The 17,529-nt window shown below is 36.7% G+C and overlaps 1 protein-coding gene across 6 annotated transcripts in view; it reads right to left on the bottom strand.

The window, feature by feature from the left end:
• MSH3 (mutS homolog 3) overlaps window positions 1-17,529 on the bottom strand; it is a 225,327-nt gene that overhangs the window by 192,973 nt on the left and 14,825 nt on the right. For all 6 annotated transcript variants that reach the window (XM_055386149.2, XM_055386150.2, XM_063706646.1 and 3 more), the window contains exons 5-8: window positions 15,751-15,867; window positions 15,253-15,370; window positions 12,986-13,131; window positions 9,027-9,193 (exon numbers count right to left, since the gene is read on the bottom strand). In XM_055386149.2, coding sequence (XP_055242124.2) covers window positions 9,027-9,193; window positions 12,986-13,131; window positions 15,253-15,370; window positions 15,751-15,867 — 548 coding nt within the window. The remainder of the gene's footprint in view (window positions 1-9,026; window positions 9,194-12,985; window positions 13,132-15,252; window positions 15,371-15,750; window positions 15,868-17,529) is intronic.

Raw genomic sequence — 17,529 nt, 5'->3', positions numbered from 1 at the left:
TTTTAACCAAGTATCTTTCTGAATGTCATACAGTTTCAGTAAATTATAACAGAGTCAATAATGTAAAAAATTAGCTCACATCATTGGTTATACCACGTGTGATAAATTATAACTACACATCCCTACCTTGTCCTGGTTCTCCACCTAGCTCTTTAATTCCTCCCCTTCTGTTTGTATTCTTGCTCCTATTCCCAACTATTGGCACTCTCTAAGCTCCTTGATCTGATTCTTTTCTCTGTATCCGCTTTTTCCTTTAGGGAAATATTTATTTTTAAAATTCAACTGTCCCATCTAGGCAGTACACTCATCTCTTCCCTTCTACCATGCCATTCCTTTTCCCAGAAACCTTACTGCCTTCTATAGGAATCCATACCAGTTTGCTGGATTTCATAGGCCTTCACCCTTTCTTTCTCAATTCTCAACATGAAAAGTTCCCTCTAATCAGAGAAATCTCCCTTCTGTCTTCACACTTCTCTAATATTTCCAGCCTGTGTGCCTCAGACCTCATATCATTTCCATACACACACAACATACCCTTCCCCCCTCCCCATTACCAACTCAAAGCCTTCTATTCTGCAAATGTATCAGCCTACCCCACCTCCTTCATACAGCCTTCCTTGGCTATGCCAGTGCTCAGGAAGCTCCCATTTCTTTGAACGCAAAATTGAGTGTCATTTGTGATGTTCATCTGATTCACCTTAAAAGTCAGTTTCCTTGAGAACTAGTAAATATTATTTGTTTATCACTTTCTAAAGCTTTCCTCTCAACCATTTCTATAAACATACAACATTTCTAAGCTAAAGCAACCTTAACTGCAATTGATAAAGGGCTCAAGACTATTGCTTTCCATTTGTTTCTTTCTCTACATTTTTACAACAAAAGAAAGTGTAACAAGATAGTAAGACTGATTCCCTAAGACACAGGCTGAAATCTTACAAACATACTTTACATAAATAAAAATAAATAACCTAAGAAAAATTGATAGTATATCATTATTTAGGAGTAATAATTTTATATTACTATCATCTCTAATATTTGTTCTAAGTCACAATATGATACAAAGTAAATAAGCCTGTACTTTCAGATATAAAAAGAAATGTGAAGATTTTAGTAACCATTAAACAGTAATTCACAAAATATCAAATCATTTGGAGACCTCTTGTGGTTAAAGTTAAGAATACCAAAAACCCTAATATTTTAAGATAGACACTCCACAATTCCAAGCCATTCTTTTGCCTTTCCTCACACAGCTTTAACATATTATGTCTTTAAAATTAATAAAATATTATTAACCAGTAACTGACAAAAACTGCTGTTTTTACCTTTAGGTATATAGCATAAGAAAAAAATGGGGTACTTAGTCTGAGATACAAGAAACTACTTACCAGTGTTTAAAACAGACAAGAAGATATCACCAAAAACACAACAAATTTTGTACTTGCAAATTTAATACTGTATTGTTTACTGGTTGTAAATATGGAAACAAAGAAGGTCATTATATAATGACAAAGGGGTCAATTCAGCAAAAGGATACGATAATTGTAAATATACATGCCTGAGGCAGGCGGATCACTTGAGGTCAGGAGTTCGAGACCAGCCTGGACAACATGGTGAAACCCCGTATCCTGTCTCTACTAAAATACAAAAAAAATTAGCCAGGCGTGGTGGCACACGTCTGTAATCCCAGCTACTCGGGAGGCTGAGGCAGGAGAATCGCTTAAACCCGGGAGGCAGAGGTTGCAGTGTACTGAGATCACGCCACTGCACTCCTCCCTGGGTGACAGAGCAAGACTCTGTCTCAAAAAAAGCAAGACTCTGTCTCAAAAAAAAGAGAGAAAAAAAAAATAGCAGCTGGATACTTCAACACCCCACTTTCATCATTGCAGATCTTCCAGACAGAAAATCAATAAAGAAACGTCAGACTTAATCTTTACTACAGACCAAATGATCCTAATAGATATTTAGAGAACATTTCATTCAATGGTTGCAGAATACACTTTCTTTTCCTCAGCATGTAGAGGATCTAATCATTATAGCATGAATGATCTAAACATTCTCGAGATTAGATCATATGTTAGGTCATAAAACAAGTCTTAAAACATTCAAAAAACTGAAATAATATCAAGAATCTTCTCTGACCACAATGAAATAAAACTAGAAATCAAAAACAAGAATAATTTTGGAAACTATACAAACACATGGAAATTAAACAATATGCTCCTGAAAGGCCAGTGGGTCAATGAAGAGATCACAAGGAAATTTAAAAATTTCTTGAAACAAATGATAATGAAAACACATACCAAAACCTATGGGATACAGTGACTGCTGTACTAAGAGGGAAGTTTATAGCTAAAAGCACCTACATCAAAAAAGAGGAAAAATTTCAAATAAATAACCAAATGATAAACCTTGAAGAACTAGAAAAGCAAGAGCAAACCAAACCCAAAATTAATATAAAATAAAAATAAAAATCAGAGCAGACATAAATGAAATTGAAACAAAGAAAATACAAAAGATCAATAAACCAAAAGTTAGTTTTTTGAAAAGATAAAATTGGTAAGACTTTCCCAGACTGTGAAAAAAGAGAGAAACCCCAAATAAACAAAATTAGAGATGAGAAAGAAGACATTACTACTGATACTACAGGAATTCAAAGGATCATTAGTGGTTACTATGAGCAACCATATGCCAATAAATTCGAAAATCTAGAAGAAATGGATAAATTCCTAAACACATGCAATCCACCAAGATTGAACCACGAAGAAATCCAAAACCTTAACAGACCAATAACAAGTAACGAGATTGAAGCCATAATAAAGTCTCCCAGCAAAGAAAAGCCCAGGACCCAATAGCTTCACTGCTGAATCCTACCAAACATTTAAAGAACTAGACCCATTTTCCTCAAACTATTCCAGGAAAAAAAAAAAAAAGGAGAATACTTCCAAACTCATTCTACGAGGCCAGTATTACCCTGATACCAGAATGAGACAAATTCATATCAAATAAAGAAAATTAGAGGCCAATATCTCTGATGAATATTGATGCGAAAATCCTCAGCAAAATACTAGCAAACTGAATTCAACAACACATTAAAAATATCATTTATCATGACCAAGTAGAATTTATCACAGAGATGCAAAGACGGTTCAACATATGCAAATCAGTCACTATGATACATCATATTAACAGAATGAAGAAAAAAACACATAATAATTTCAATTGATGCTGAAAAAGGATTTGATAAAATTCAACAACGCTTCATAATAAAAACTCTCAAACAACTGGGTATAGAAGGAACATACCTCAACATAATAAAAGCAACATATAAAACAGACCCACAGCTATTATCATACTGAATTGAGAAGTATTGAAAGCCTTTCCTCTAAGTACGATAATGATGCCCACTACCACCACTGCTATTCAACATAATAGTCTTAACTAGGGCAATCAGACAAGACAAAGAAATAAAGGGCATCCAAATTGGAAAGGAGGACGTCTAATTATTCTTGTTTGCAGATGAGATGAACTTACATTTGGAAAAACCTAAAGACTACCAAAAAACTGTCAGAACTGATCAAACAAATTCAGTAAAGTTGCAGGACACAAAATCAACATACAAAAAACCAGCAGCATTTCTATATGCTAACAGTGAACAATATGAAAAAGAAATCAAAAAAGTAATCCCATTTACAATAGCTACAAATAAAATAAAATATCTAGGAGTTAACCAAAGAAGTGAAAGATCTCTACAATGAAAACTATAAAACACTGATGTAAAACATTGAAGAGAACACACAAAAAAGGGAAAGATATTACATGTTCATGAATTGGAAGAATAGTTAAAACATCCATACTACCCAAAGCAATCTACAGATTCAATGCAATCCCTATCAAAATATCAGTGACATTTTTCACAGAAATAGAAAAAATTAGCCTAAAATGTATATGAACAACGAAAGACTCAGAATAGCCAAATATATCCTAAGCAAAAAGGACAAAATTGGAGGAATCACATTACCTGACTTCAAATTATACTACAGAGCTATAGTAACCAAAACGGCATGGTACTGGCATAAAAACAGACACACAGACCACTGGAACAGAACAGAAAACCCAGAAATAAATCCATACATCTACAGTGAACTCATTTTTGACAATGGTGCCAAGAACATACACTGAGGAAAGGATCTTTTCAACAAATGGTACTGGGAAAACTGGACATCCATATGCAGAACAATGAAACTAGACCCTATCTCTCACCATATACAAAAATCAAATCAAAAATGGATTAAAGACTTAAATCTAAAATGTCACACTATGAAATGACTAAAAGAAAACATTGGGGAAACTCCCCAGAACACTGAACTGGGCAAAGATTTCTTGAGTAACAGGGCAACCAAAGCAAAGATGGACAAATGGGATCACATGAAGTTAAAAAGCTTCTGCACAGCAACAGAAACAATCAACAAAGTGAAGAGACAACCCATTGAATGGAAGAAAATGTATGTAGACCACCCATGTGACAAGTGATTAATAACCACAATATATAAGGAGCTCAAACAACTCTACAGGAAGAATCTAATTATTCAATTTAAAAATAGACAAATTGAATAGACATTTCTCAAAAGAAGACATACAATGGCAGCCTGGTATATGAAAAGCTCTCAACACCATCGTTCATTACAGAAATGCAAATCAAAACTAAAATGAGATACCATCTCACCTCAGTTAAAATGGCTTTTATCCAAAGACATGCAATAATAAACGCTGGTGAGGATGTGGAGAAAAGGGAACCCTCATAGACTGTTGGTGGGAATGTAAATTAGTACAACCACTATGGAGAGTACTTTGAAAAAAAACTACTAAAAAACTAAAAATAGAACGACCACATGATCCAGCAATCCCACTGCTAGATATATACTCAAAAGAAGGGAAATCAGTATATAGAAGAGATATGTGCACTCCCATGTTTACTACAGCACTATTCACAAGAGCTAAGATTTGCGAGCACCCAGGTGTCTGTCAGCAGACAAATGGGTAAAGAAAATGTGGTACTTATATACAATGGAGTAGCATTCTGCCATGAAAAGGAATGAGATCCTGTCATTTGCAACAACATGGATGGAACTGGAGGTCATTATTTTACATGAAATAAGCCAGGCACAGAAAGATAAACTTTGCATGTTCTCACCTACTTGTGGGAGCTAAAAATTAAAACAACTGAACTCATGGAGATAGAGAGTAGAAAGATGGCTACCAGAGGCTGAGAAGGGAACTGGGGATGGTTAATGGGTACAAAAAAATAGAAAGAATAAGACCTAGCATTTGATAGTGCAACAGAATGACTACAGTCAAAAATCATTTAATTGTACATTTTAAAATAACTAAAAGAGTATAATTGGGTTGTTTGTAACACAAAGGATAAATGCTTGAGGAGATGGATACCCCATTTACCCTGATGTGATTATTATGCATTGTATGCCTGTATGAAAATATCTCATGTAACCCATAAATATATACATCTATTATGTACCTACAAAAAACTGTAGCCATGCCTGGCTAATTTTTGTATTTTTAGTAGAGATGGGGTTTCACCATGTTGGTCAGGCTGGTCTCGAACTCCTGATCTTGTGATCCGCCTGACTTGGCCTCCCAAACTGCTGGGATTACAAGCATGAGCCACTGCGCCCAGCCACAGAAAATTTAATTAAAATAAAAAAAAAACAACTTCCTCTTACAGAGAGCCTTCTACAGCAGGTACTATTTCAGGCGCTTTACCTATATTAACTTATTTAATCCTCACAACAACCCCATGAGGTAAGCACTCTTAATACCCCCAATATAAAGGACACTGAAGGACAATACAGTAGATAACTTACTCAAAGTCACTAAGGGGAAGAGCTAGTTTTCCAACTCAAACCCTGCGTCACAAGAGTCCACACTGTTTGACCCCTGCTAACTTTTGAATTTCCTCTACTTCATTCTGTCCATAGATATAAATTAGCTGTAGGAACTCCACAGAAATGCAGATTTAACTTTTGACTTTGCTTAGTCCAATATGCAAATAAAGTGAAAATGATCAAAGGATACAAAAAAAAGTGCAAAGATCGAAAAATTACACACGGTCAGTAAACATAGGGAAAATTATTTACAATGCTAACTAGAGAAATTCAAATTAAAATAAGACAAAAGCAGGCATTAAATTTGGTAAAACCCACATAAGACACCTAAATTATCTCTGATATGCCAAATTCAAGCTTTTAAATCTCATGTGATGAACAAACATTTAGGAATATCACCAGTCAATGAATGCTGCTTGCCAAACAAAAATTCACTTTTGACAATGTCTGTCATTATGAAATATTTTGATATTTTATTGAATTTCGCCATTGTTATTTTATAAAATTAAGCAGAAAACAAAAAAATGAATGTGTTGATAAAATTGATTGACTTTACTCAATCTACATTAATAAAATATATACTAAGTTAATAAAATATATACTAAGTTAATAAAATATAAAGAAAAATTAACTAAATCAAAGACAGGAAATCATAATTTATCCATTTATCATAATTTATCCATTCCATTTCTATATTCATTTTTTCAGTATTACAAATACTGTTATGATTAATATCCATATATAGAAATATTCATGTGCATTTCTGATGATTTCCTTAAGATAAATTCCTGAAAATGGAATTAACTGGATCAGAGGGTATGAATGTTTATAAAGCTCTTGATCACCATTTCTCATATTACCATTTCTAGCAAGGAAATGATATGAAATATTGAAAATACAATATAGAAGCCTACCTTTAAAAATTTTTTTCCAGATTTTATTAATTTTTTTAGTTCTGTAAAAGCAGCTCTCCTTACAAGTTTACTGTTTGACTTTTAATTATTCAAGTTTGAACACATGGTCAGAAAAGGATTAAGATCAAAATGAAGAGATCTGATGCAAAATTTTTCATCTATGTGACTGGCAAAGATTATTTAAATGATCACCCTCAATGTGAGCAAAGGTTCAAAGAACCCTCCTAGACTATACTGGTAGAAGTATAAATTGATATTACCATTTCTAGCAAGCAATCAAGAGCTTTATAAACATTCATACCTTCTGATCCAGTTAATTCCATTTTCAGGAATTTATCTTAAGGAAATCATCAGAAATGCACATGAGTATTTCTGTATATGGATAATCATCATAACAGTATTTATAATACTGGAAAAATGAATATAATAAAAATGGAATGGATAAATTATGATACACTTATATGACAATGTCGTGTACCTATTTTGTTTTTAAGGGTACCTACTGAAATATTAGATGATAAACTGATGCTCCCTAGGATTTGCTTCAAAGCCAATAATCCAGGGAGAGAGAAAAGGGGAGGGAGTGTAGAAAAATGAGAATGGTCCTGAGAAATGCTGAAGCTGGCTAATAGAGTGATAGGAGTTCATGACACTATTCTGTATAATTTTGTGTATGTTTGAAATTTTCTGCAATAAAGTTTTTAAAAATGGGGAATTTTAAAGTTAAAAAAAAAACACAGAATACAAAAGTGATTTTGCAGCAGGAATGCAAGTTCACAAATGGAAAAAAGTGATATACACACACGGAAATAATGTGCCAAAATGTTTAACAGTCATTTTCTCTGGGTTACAGAATTCAACTTATGAATTTATCCTTTTTTTTTGTCTTCTGAATGAACATATATTAGTTTTATAATCAGAAAAACAAATTATGAAAGCTACTTCGAAAGAAATTAAATTCAAATGAAAATGAACACAACACTAAGGACAAAGAAACATATGGAACTTCACTTAATCAATCAGTTTGATTTTCTTTTTTTTTTTTGAGATAGAGTCTTGCTCTTTCGCCCAGGCTGGAGTGAAGTGGTGTGATCTTGGCTCATTGCAACCTCTGCCTCCCAAGTTCAAGCGATTATCCTGCCTCAGCCTCCGGGGTAGCTGGGAATACAGGTGTCTGCCACCACGCCCAGCTAATTTTTGTATTTTTTTTTTTAGTAGAAACAGGGTTTTGGCCAAGCTGTCTTGAACTGCTGACCTCAGGTGATCCACCCGCCTCAGCCTCCCAAAGTGCTAGGATTACAGGCGTGAGCCACCGTGCCTGGCCTCGATTTTCTAAATGATTTGTCTACCTACTACATGAAAATCCTCATGGGCTTCTCTGCCTAGTCCAAAGTCCAAATTCGTCAGTATACAGTCTACTTCGCTGAAGCCCCAGCACACCCTTCTGGTCTCTTTCCCACCACACTCCAGGTGGCAGTACGGAGTCTTTCCAACAAGGCACCTTCACGTTTAGCACTTAATACATCATGCCTTTAAGTCCAGTTAGGTATGCATACATCTGCCTCTCCTGTGAGGTTGTAAACTCTGCCAGACATATATCATAACCACATCTTCTTCCTCTGTACGCACAGTGCCTAGCACACTGCTTCATACGTAAGTGGTCTGATCTTAGATCCAGTAAACAAAACCACTGGACACAGCCATGAATTGAAACTTGCAGCACAGACAAAGCATCTTCAAAGTTACATAAACTTTGTAAGAAGTGAACTCTAAATTATCTCCAGAAACTGAAGATTACCAATAATTAAATATCATAAACCCCATAATTATCAAATAATAGCATTAAATAATATCAGAAACCTCTTCAAAAAGACTGCCTTCCAAAGTTCTACATTAAGGTGATAGTAGGGGTAGGTGGTGTTTCTTCTATTTGTTTTTTAGATATGAGATCTCACCTTAGTTGCCCAGGCTGGTCTCAGATTCCGGGGCTCAAGCAATCCTTCCTCCTCAGCCTCCCAAGTGGCTGGGATTACATGCATGTGCCACCATGCCCAACTTTGTTGTTTTACTTTTTTTTTAAATTTCCACTACTACAGTGGAAATATAATTTTTGTAAGTAAAAACAATTTTTAGCAACTTTAGTAAGTATCAGTTTTGGAACTAAACCTAAGTTTCAGAATCGGTATTATATTCCAGTGATGTGCCAACTTACCTAACAGATGTGGCTCTGTGGATGAGCGCCTCTGTTTGCTCGGACAAGGCCGAAGGAAGCAGCAGCTCTACTGGCTGCAGGCTTGACATCCGGGTTTCTAGCTCTGAACGAGAAGCAGAGTCCTGGAAACTATCAAACACAACCTCGCCTGTGGCAGGCTGCACTCCCTAAAAACAAATACAAATATAATGTTACAGAAAAAATGTATTTCCCCAGTTATGGCTATAACACAGCATAAACATGGAAAAAGTAAAGATGATACACTTGGGAGTATGTATGTACTCTATTTCTAAAGTGTTAGAAACCTGTCTGCTTTTCAAGACTCTTACACGAAGAGTCAGACTCACAGATATCTAAATGATACTATAAATCAGATTTCCGAGAGCCGCCCTGAATACAAGGCCTGGAGTTAATATACCTAATGGAGTGACTATGGCAAGTTACCAAACACTGCCAGGCCTCAGTTTCTTCCTCTGTAAATGGAACCAAACCAGCCTACTTCTCTCATAAGGTTATTGTAAGGATCAAATTATAAAATAAACAGGAATTATTTGTGAACTATAAAGCACTGTACAAATAGTAGTTATCACTCAAAGTAACAAGTGGCATGGTCCTAGTAACCAGACCACCAGTACCGTAGTAAATTACTACTTCATACATCAAAGTAACACATAAAAAGTATACTTTATCAAACTCTGAATGAAGCCCAAGTAGACAGTCTATCCAGTGGAATAATCATGCCAACTTGAACCTGCTCCCTAACATCCTAAGCCAATAATAGCAAAGATAAACTGGAAAAGATCATGGTTTGGAGAAGTGATAGGAAGTTTCTAGCCAAGGTCCCAGAGTGACAATGGAGTAGAGTCAAGATTCAAAACCAGGAAATCTGACTACTCCCCAATCCACACTGTTACGGATGCTTATGAAAGCCATGGGGGCTAGTTACAGGCTGCATTAGCTAAAAAGAGGAAAAATCACCAATCCCTATGTTCATATACTACTGATGGAAAGCCACTTCTGACAACAGCAAGGCATTATCTAGGAATGTTGAAGTATCCACACCCTATAATTCAGCAATTCCTCCCCCAAGGATATACTCTGGAGAAACTCAGGCATTTGTATACGATACAAGACATACAAAAATATTTACAGCAGCATTCTCTGTACAACTGTAAACTAGAAGGAATGCACATGTCCATCAACAGGAATGAATAAACTGTAGATCATAAAATGAAATAGGAAAAGGCAATGAGAAAACTACAGCGACACATGTAAATAAATCTCACATACAAAATGGTAAACAAAACGAGCAAAACCCAAAAGAATACACACACTATATTTACATTTGTATATAACGTTTAAGGTGGCAAGGCTGGAACTAGAAGCTCCAACTAAAAGCAAGGAAATTATCATCTTCAAAGTCTGGATTACAGACACCTCTGGAGGGAATGGACACCCAGGGATCTTATGGGTTGGAGGCAGTGTTATAGCTCCTCTAACTGTAATTAAGGAACATCCTTAATTCTAGCCCAGAGGCTTTCTCTAGAGCCTAGAGAGATGGACTACCAGTACATAAGGATACACATGTAAATTTATATACCAATCTACAAACCAAGCATTTACAAAAACCAGGTACAGATGTTAAAGTAACAAATTTTTCAGTCAGCCAAATTCCCTTTTTCTTTAATCAGAGAAATGGTCTACACTGTAATACCCACAACATCTATCACCCTGTGTGATATGTATCACACTGAGAAACCTAAAATCAGTGTGTATAAAACTGCACTGCCCAGACTGAAGGCACAGAGCCTGACTGCAGTGATACCACAACAGCAAAGCCCTTTGAATTTCAGACTAATTACCAATACTCAAAAGGCGACTCCCAGGTACTGACCAGGCAATGAGTGACACCCACTGTGACAGGGAAAACAGTGTCGAGGGTAAAAGAAGATCAGATCAATTTTGGCCACACTGAGTTTGAGGAGCCAGAGTAAATTCTAAGTATCTCTGTTCAATAAAAATTTGGATGCAGGAGCCTGGAGCTCGAGAGAGGTGCAGGCTGGACCCAGAGCTCAGGATGTCATCAGCCCAAAAGTGGTTGCTGAAGTAAAGGACAGCCCCAAAGAAAATGCTTGAAGGGCAAACAGCTGTTTTCATTTTTCCGAGTCCCAGTTCGCACACATGGTTAACTCTGGCGGTAAGCCAGATGGTATTTCTAAATGCACTAAGTAGGAATTATATACTATCAACTCTGTTCTTTAGAAGGAGTTTTAGGTAAATATAAAATAGCACATTACATATGTTAAAGCTTAAAAGTAAATAACTTTACTATTTGTATATAGGTCCAACTGCCTGTAGCTAGATAAAACGTGCTTCTCAAGGATAAAAATATCATTTAGAGCTGTCTAACACCAACAGGAATGCTAACTCTCTGAAAGAAGGGCTTATTGGTTAAGCAAATGTCAAGTTAACACAGAGTTATGCAGTCAAAATAAGGTATTAAAAGGCACATTGGAGACATTCAGATGGTAAGAATTTTTGCTGATATTGCCACTGACCGTAGAAATTAGAAAAAGCAAAGAGAATTAGTTTTCACTTGGACAGAGTTCCACTTGTGCTTAACTTACAACAGAAAAGGGGTGTCTGATTGTTCTGAAGGGCCTTAAAAAGTCTAAGACCTTTAGCAGAGTCCAGGTAAGTCTGTAAATGAGCAAATTTATTCATAAACTGCCAGAAAATCAATAAAACTATGACTTGGCCAGGCGTGGTGGCTCACACCTGTAATCCTAACATTTTGGGAGGCCGAGGTGGGCCGATCACCTGAGGTCAGGAGTTCAAGACCAGCCTGTCCAACGTGGTGAAACCCCATTTCTACTAAAAATACAAAAATTAGCCTGGTGTGATGGTGGGTGACTGTAGTCCCACCTACTCGGGAGGCTGAGGCAGGAGAATTGCTTGAACCCGGGAGGCAGAGGTTGCAGTGAGCCAAGATCACGCCATTGCACTCCAGCCTGGGTGACAAGAGTGAAACTCCGTCTCAAATAAATAAATAAATAAAACTATAATTCACAAATTACATTTATCTAGAAAACTGACTGTAAATAATCCTAATATTAATTTAGTATGGTATTTTATATCAGCCAATTATCATTTCTCTTTAACTATCCCCTCCTCCAAATCTAGATATAATACCATAGTCATTCATGTTTAATTTCAAATCCCTAGAGGAAATTTATAGAACACTTTGCCACCCATGCTTGTGTTGGCTTAGTGTTTTATTCTGCTATCTGTACATTGTCCACACATATGTCTGCCATTGTGTCTGTCTTCAACCTTAAAATCTCAGGGCACATGGACCAAGACCATCTGGCTCTCTCCATAGCATAGAGTATTGATATGGTTTGGCTGTGTCCCCACCCAAACCTCATGTTGAATTGTAATCCCCAATGCTGAGGGGGAGACCTGGTGGGAGGTGATTAGATTGTGAGGCCAGATTTCCTCCTTGCTGTTCTCATGACAGTTCTCACAATATCTGGTTGTTTAAAAGTGTGTAGCACTTCCCCCTTCACTCTCTCTCCTGCTAGCCTTGTGCTTGTGAAGATGTCACTGCTTCCCCTTCGCCTTTCGCCATGATTGTAACTTTCCTGAGGCCTCCTCAGCCATGCTTCCTGTACAGCCTGTGGAACCATGAGCCAATTAAACCTCTTTTCTTTATAAATTACCCAGTCTCAAGTGGTTCTTTATAGCAACGTGAGAATGGACTGCTACAAGTACCAAGTAGCCATGAGAAAATTGTAACTAGCGATTTAACATATAATATTGTGAGAAAAATGTTTTTCTTGTATAATTATCTGAAGGTACACTTCATCAGATATCCTTATTATAAACCATACATGATAGGTCATATTTAGAGATACCATGAACATCTAACATTTGTTCCTCACCTGCAAAGTACTTACCACAATGCCAATAAAAATGTTGCCCTTTTTTTTGTCCCTAATATTTTCCTTATTTTCAGAGATGCACAGAAGATAGCTGGTAGAAGTATCAGTCATTATCTCATCAACATTTACAGCATCATCCAGCTTGATTAGGGGATTCACATTTAATAATAATTAAAGAAAAATAATTATATGCTAAATTCTAAATCCTAATATGCTAAATTTCCAATAATATTAACTATTTTCTCCTTTAAAATAATGGTTCACAACCAGGCGCAGTGGCTCACACCTGTAATCCCAGCACTTTAGGAGGCCAAGGTGGTAGGATTACTTAAGGCTAGGAGTTTGAGAGACCACCCTGGGCAACAGAGCAAGATGCTGTCTCTACAAAATAAAAAAATAAAATAAAGAAAAAAATAATAAAATGATGGTTCATTTCACCCAGTACTTCTGCCCTTTGCAAAAATCTTCTGCCCAGTATTCATTCTTCTGATTTATTTGGACCATAGTTGCATGCCTTATCTTTCCTAAGATATAAAGATCATAAAGACAGATAACCAGTATCTTACTTCCAAAGGGCTTAGTGGAGTATATCAGACCCCATGGAGGCCCAAATATCAACCCACTTCATCACTTGGATGATGCTGAGACTTGAATCCTTAACAATCCCATAATGTTTAACTCCACAATTCAAAGTATAAATACACTAAAATGGCGTAAATTATTTTCCTTTTTTAATGTACCTAAAAGCTCTCAAATATAGCAAGAGAATTTTTTAAAGACATGAGAAAACAGAAACATATATACATTATATGTACGTGTATGTCTGTGTATGTGTGTATAAAATGAGTCCATTAACTAAATCTCAGGGATGAAAGCTGATTTGGGGCAAAGTCTGGACGTATCTTTGGACATCAGGACATAGGACCCATAAAAGCAGCAAAGGAAAAGCAGGGAGGGGGACTGTACTAGAAATGGGCTTCAAATAACAGACTCAAGCTTTAGCAAAAGAAAAAATAAAAATATCAGGTTCTTACAGCCTCATCAGCTTAGAACAACACAAGGCCGTTAATAGTTTGGAGCCCATTTTGAGTGATAGCTGTTCCCTATTTATAGTATTCATGGAACAAAACAGTCCTTAGAATTAGATGAGCTGAGAAATAAGCAGATCTGTAATAAACCATAACAGAAATAATACTTTCACACAGTATCATTTAAGGCCTTCTTATCCCTCCATTCTTCCATTATCAGAGAACTGATTCCACCCCACAGTAATTTTTTTTAAATGCACCCTGGTCTGATTTTACATATAATTATTTGGCTTTTGAAACTGACAATTTTGCTTTTGAAATTATTTGGCATCCAATAACACACTGCATTTATGAATGACCGTAAATTTAGGGGCAATCATTATGCACATTGAAAATTCTTACCAAGTGAGAAAACTTCACCCACAGCCCATTTTCAAAAGTAATAAAAGTTTTATAAAGTTAAAAATTAATGAAGACGGGCTACCACTATATTTTATAGGCATTTAACTCTATCTTAATTCTGACTTCAGCAGTTCTCTTTTCACATTTTGAATTTTTGGTTGGTTTCTTTGTTTTTTTGAGACAGGGTCTCACTCCTGTCACCCAGGCTGGAATGCAGTGGCATGATCACGGCTCACTGCAGCCTTTACTTCCTAGGCTGACATGATTGTCCCACCTCAGCCACCCAAGTAGCTGGGACTACGGGCAAGTGCCAACATGCCCAGCTAATTTTTTGTATTTTTTGTGGAGATGGGGTTTTGCCAGGTTGCCCCGGCTGGTCTCAAACTCCTGGGCTCAAGCAATCTGCCCACTTCAGTCTCCCAAAGTGCTGGGATTAAAGGCATGAGCCACAGCGCCTGGCTTCAATAAGTTGCTTTTTAGGTCTCACTTTGGAAAGACCCTGAGGAGCTTGTAGGCCCTAAGCACCTAACTACTTCCCACAAATGGGCTAAGGAAGATATAATTTCAAATCAGATACTAACCTGACATCGTCTTTTATTAGGGTTGCTTTTTTTCTTGCTCTTGAAGTATGATGAACTTGCCTTCTACTATGACATGTGAAAAGATGCTTGTTTCCAGCCACTACTTCCCTCTTGAATAGCACACCTAATCAAGGGTTCACCTTAATGCCTCTCAGCTCATCTAAAAAGTTCCCAAAGAGCAACTAAAAAACAAACAAACAAACAAAACCTGCCATCTTCAAACAAAGCCCTTGTATCATTTAAGAGAAAAACTCCCGTCCAAAAAGGATATCTTCTCCAATAAGTGTAGATTTTGTATAAAGGGCAGTCAATTTCCGGGAAAAGAGTGAACTTCTGTTGTCTCCAATGGCCTTTAGTGCTGCAGTTTCAGTTTGCTTCACAACTCCCACCTTCAACAAAAATAAGAAATATTGATATCAAAGGATAAAAAATGACTTGTAAAAACTCATTTCAAAATGTTTAAACGTCAATTCTGAAACGGTTAAAATAATCAGTCCACAACGTTCAGATGTAGGGTTTAAAGGAGTTGACAAGGGTGGATAAATTGCTAAGAAACACTATCACAGAGTTTAAAAATTTACCCTAAATATCTAACAATATGTTAAAAACTCATAAATATATAATACTAATAATTATGAAACACTTTCAGTTCTCTAAAACGCAAAATTCTAAACCAATTGAAGCCTACCTACCACCTTACAAAACACGTTTGCACTCTCTGGAGGAGAATCCCAATTTCCTTTTCCCACAAGTTAAAGCCAAAGCTGACCTTATATCCTTTTGCCACCAGGCGGCGTACATGAACAAACAGTCTGTGAGTAGGTATACTTGCTGTCATAAAGTTGTGATCTAAATGGCAATAAATATTGAGCTCTCGGGCTGCAATCTAAAAAATGAAAAAAGAAAATATCAATAAATTTATATTTTAAGATTCCCTATGTGATGTTGGTTCACTTTATTAAAAATTAATCAAGGTATACATTTAGGATTTGTACACTTAATCTAAATGTGTACTATGTCAATAAAAAGTTTAAAAAAATGTTCCCTGTATAGAAGCCTATGGTTTAATGTATTTTGGGCAGTTCCAGTGACCTAACTTCAGTATCAACATCTGTATCTATAAAAGACTCAGAAAAATATGACAGGTCTTCTACATCCTTAGAGCTTTCCCTACACAAAGACTATCCAATACAGAGATCATGAGACTGTAAAAGAGTAAGAATTTGCTACATGGCGTGTGCAAATGACTGACATTTAGAAGACACTACAGAGTATGCAGAAATGATGAACCCATCCGGACAGAGGAATCATTGAAAAAGTAAAAAGAGAAGCCCCAGGCTGGCTAACTAATTAATGATGCACGACTGATAGAAATATAGAACCATGAAGCACCATGTGATTCCCTGATTTCCTCTAGAAAGCACCATGGCTTAGATATTGCCCACTGAAGCCATGGAACTCTAATTCCAACACTCTCACTCCCCAACCTCACCCCTTCTCTGAACTCTATTAGTTCCTCACAGAAGGGCAGAAAAACATCAGCCTTTACCGTGGTCAGGTCTGAATTTACCGTTTAACCTAGACAGTTTCTCTCCTTCGCCTAGGGGATGACAACTACATATTTGTTCCTGCCCTCAGAAAACATGGTGACATTATCTCAGAGCCTAATTTAATAACACAGAACACAGCATAATGCGTCTGACTTTGAGAACGCTGCTTGCCTGCCACAGAGGATTTAGGAAACTTGAAGAAAAAAAGTTGGCCAAGTCTTTACTTCCCATCCAGGAAGCACAGACATGCTACCTCATCACTCTCTGGTGTACAATCCAACCAGGTCTCAATGCTTGTGATAGAATGCTTGTGATAGAATCATCACAAGCATTCATGACTTCCAACAAAGGTGTCATCTGCAATACTTTCCCTAAGTTTGCCCATGAAATGTTCAAATTTCACTTTCAACCTTCTTGACTAGGGCCTATAATAAATATTTCAACATTAAATACAATCCCAATTTTTTTTTTTTTTTGAGACAGAGTCTTGCTGTGCCGCCCAGGCTAGAGTGCAATGGCAGGATCTCGGCTCACTGCAACCTCCATCTCCCGGGTTCAAGCGACTCTCCTGCCTCAGCCTCCTGAGGAGCTGGGACTAAAGGCATGCACCACCACACCGGGCTAATTTTTTTTATATTTTTAGTAGAGATGGGGTTTCACCATGTTGGCCAGGCTGGTCTCAAACTCCTGACCTCAAGTGATCCACCCACCTCAGCTTCCCGAAGTGCTGGGATTATAGGCATGAGCCACCACACCTGGCACAATCCCAATTTAGACTAAGACACCAAGTTGACTGACACCCAAAGAGATCTGTAAAACTTCAAACAACTTCTGGTGGTAGCTGGTAAAGTTCACATGTTCTTCCATTGAGACTTAACTTTGTTCCTGGCTATGAAAATTCATAAATTAAGGGTAAACAGAGGAACTTCTATACATCTCAAAAATGTTTTCTTGCTTGAGTCTTCACTAGAAAACATATTTACATGATTATGGTTTAT

Source organism: Gorilla gorilla, chromosome 4, assembly GCF_029281585.2.
Source record: "Gorilla gorilla gorilla isolate KB3781 chromosome 4, NHGRI_mGorGor1-v2.1_pri, whole genome shotgun sequence".
In the NCBI taxonomy this organism is placed as follows: Eukaryota; Metazoa; Chordata; class Mammalia; order Primates; family Hominidae; genus Gorilla; species Gorilla gorilla.
This window is presented reverse-complemented; position numbering and strand designations above follow the sequence as displayed.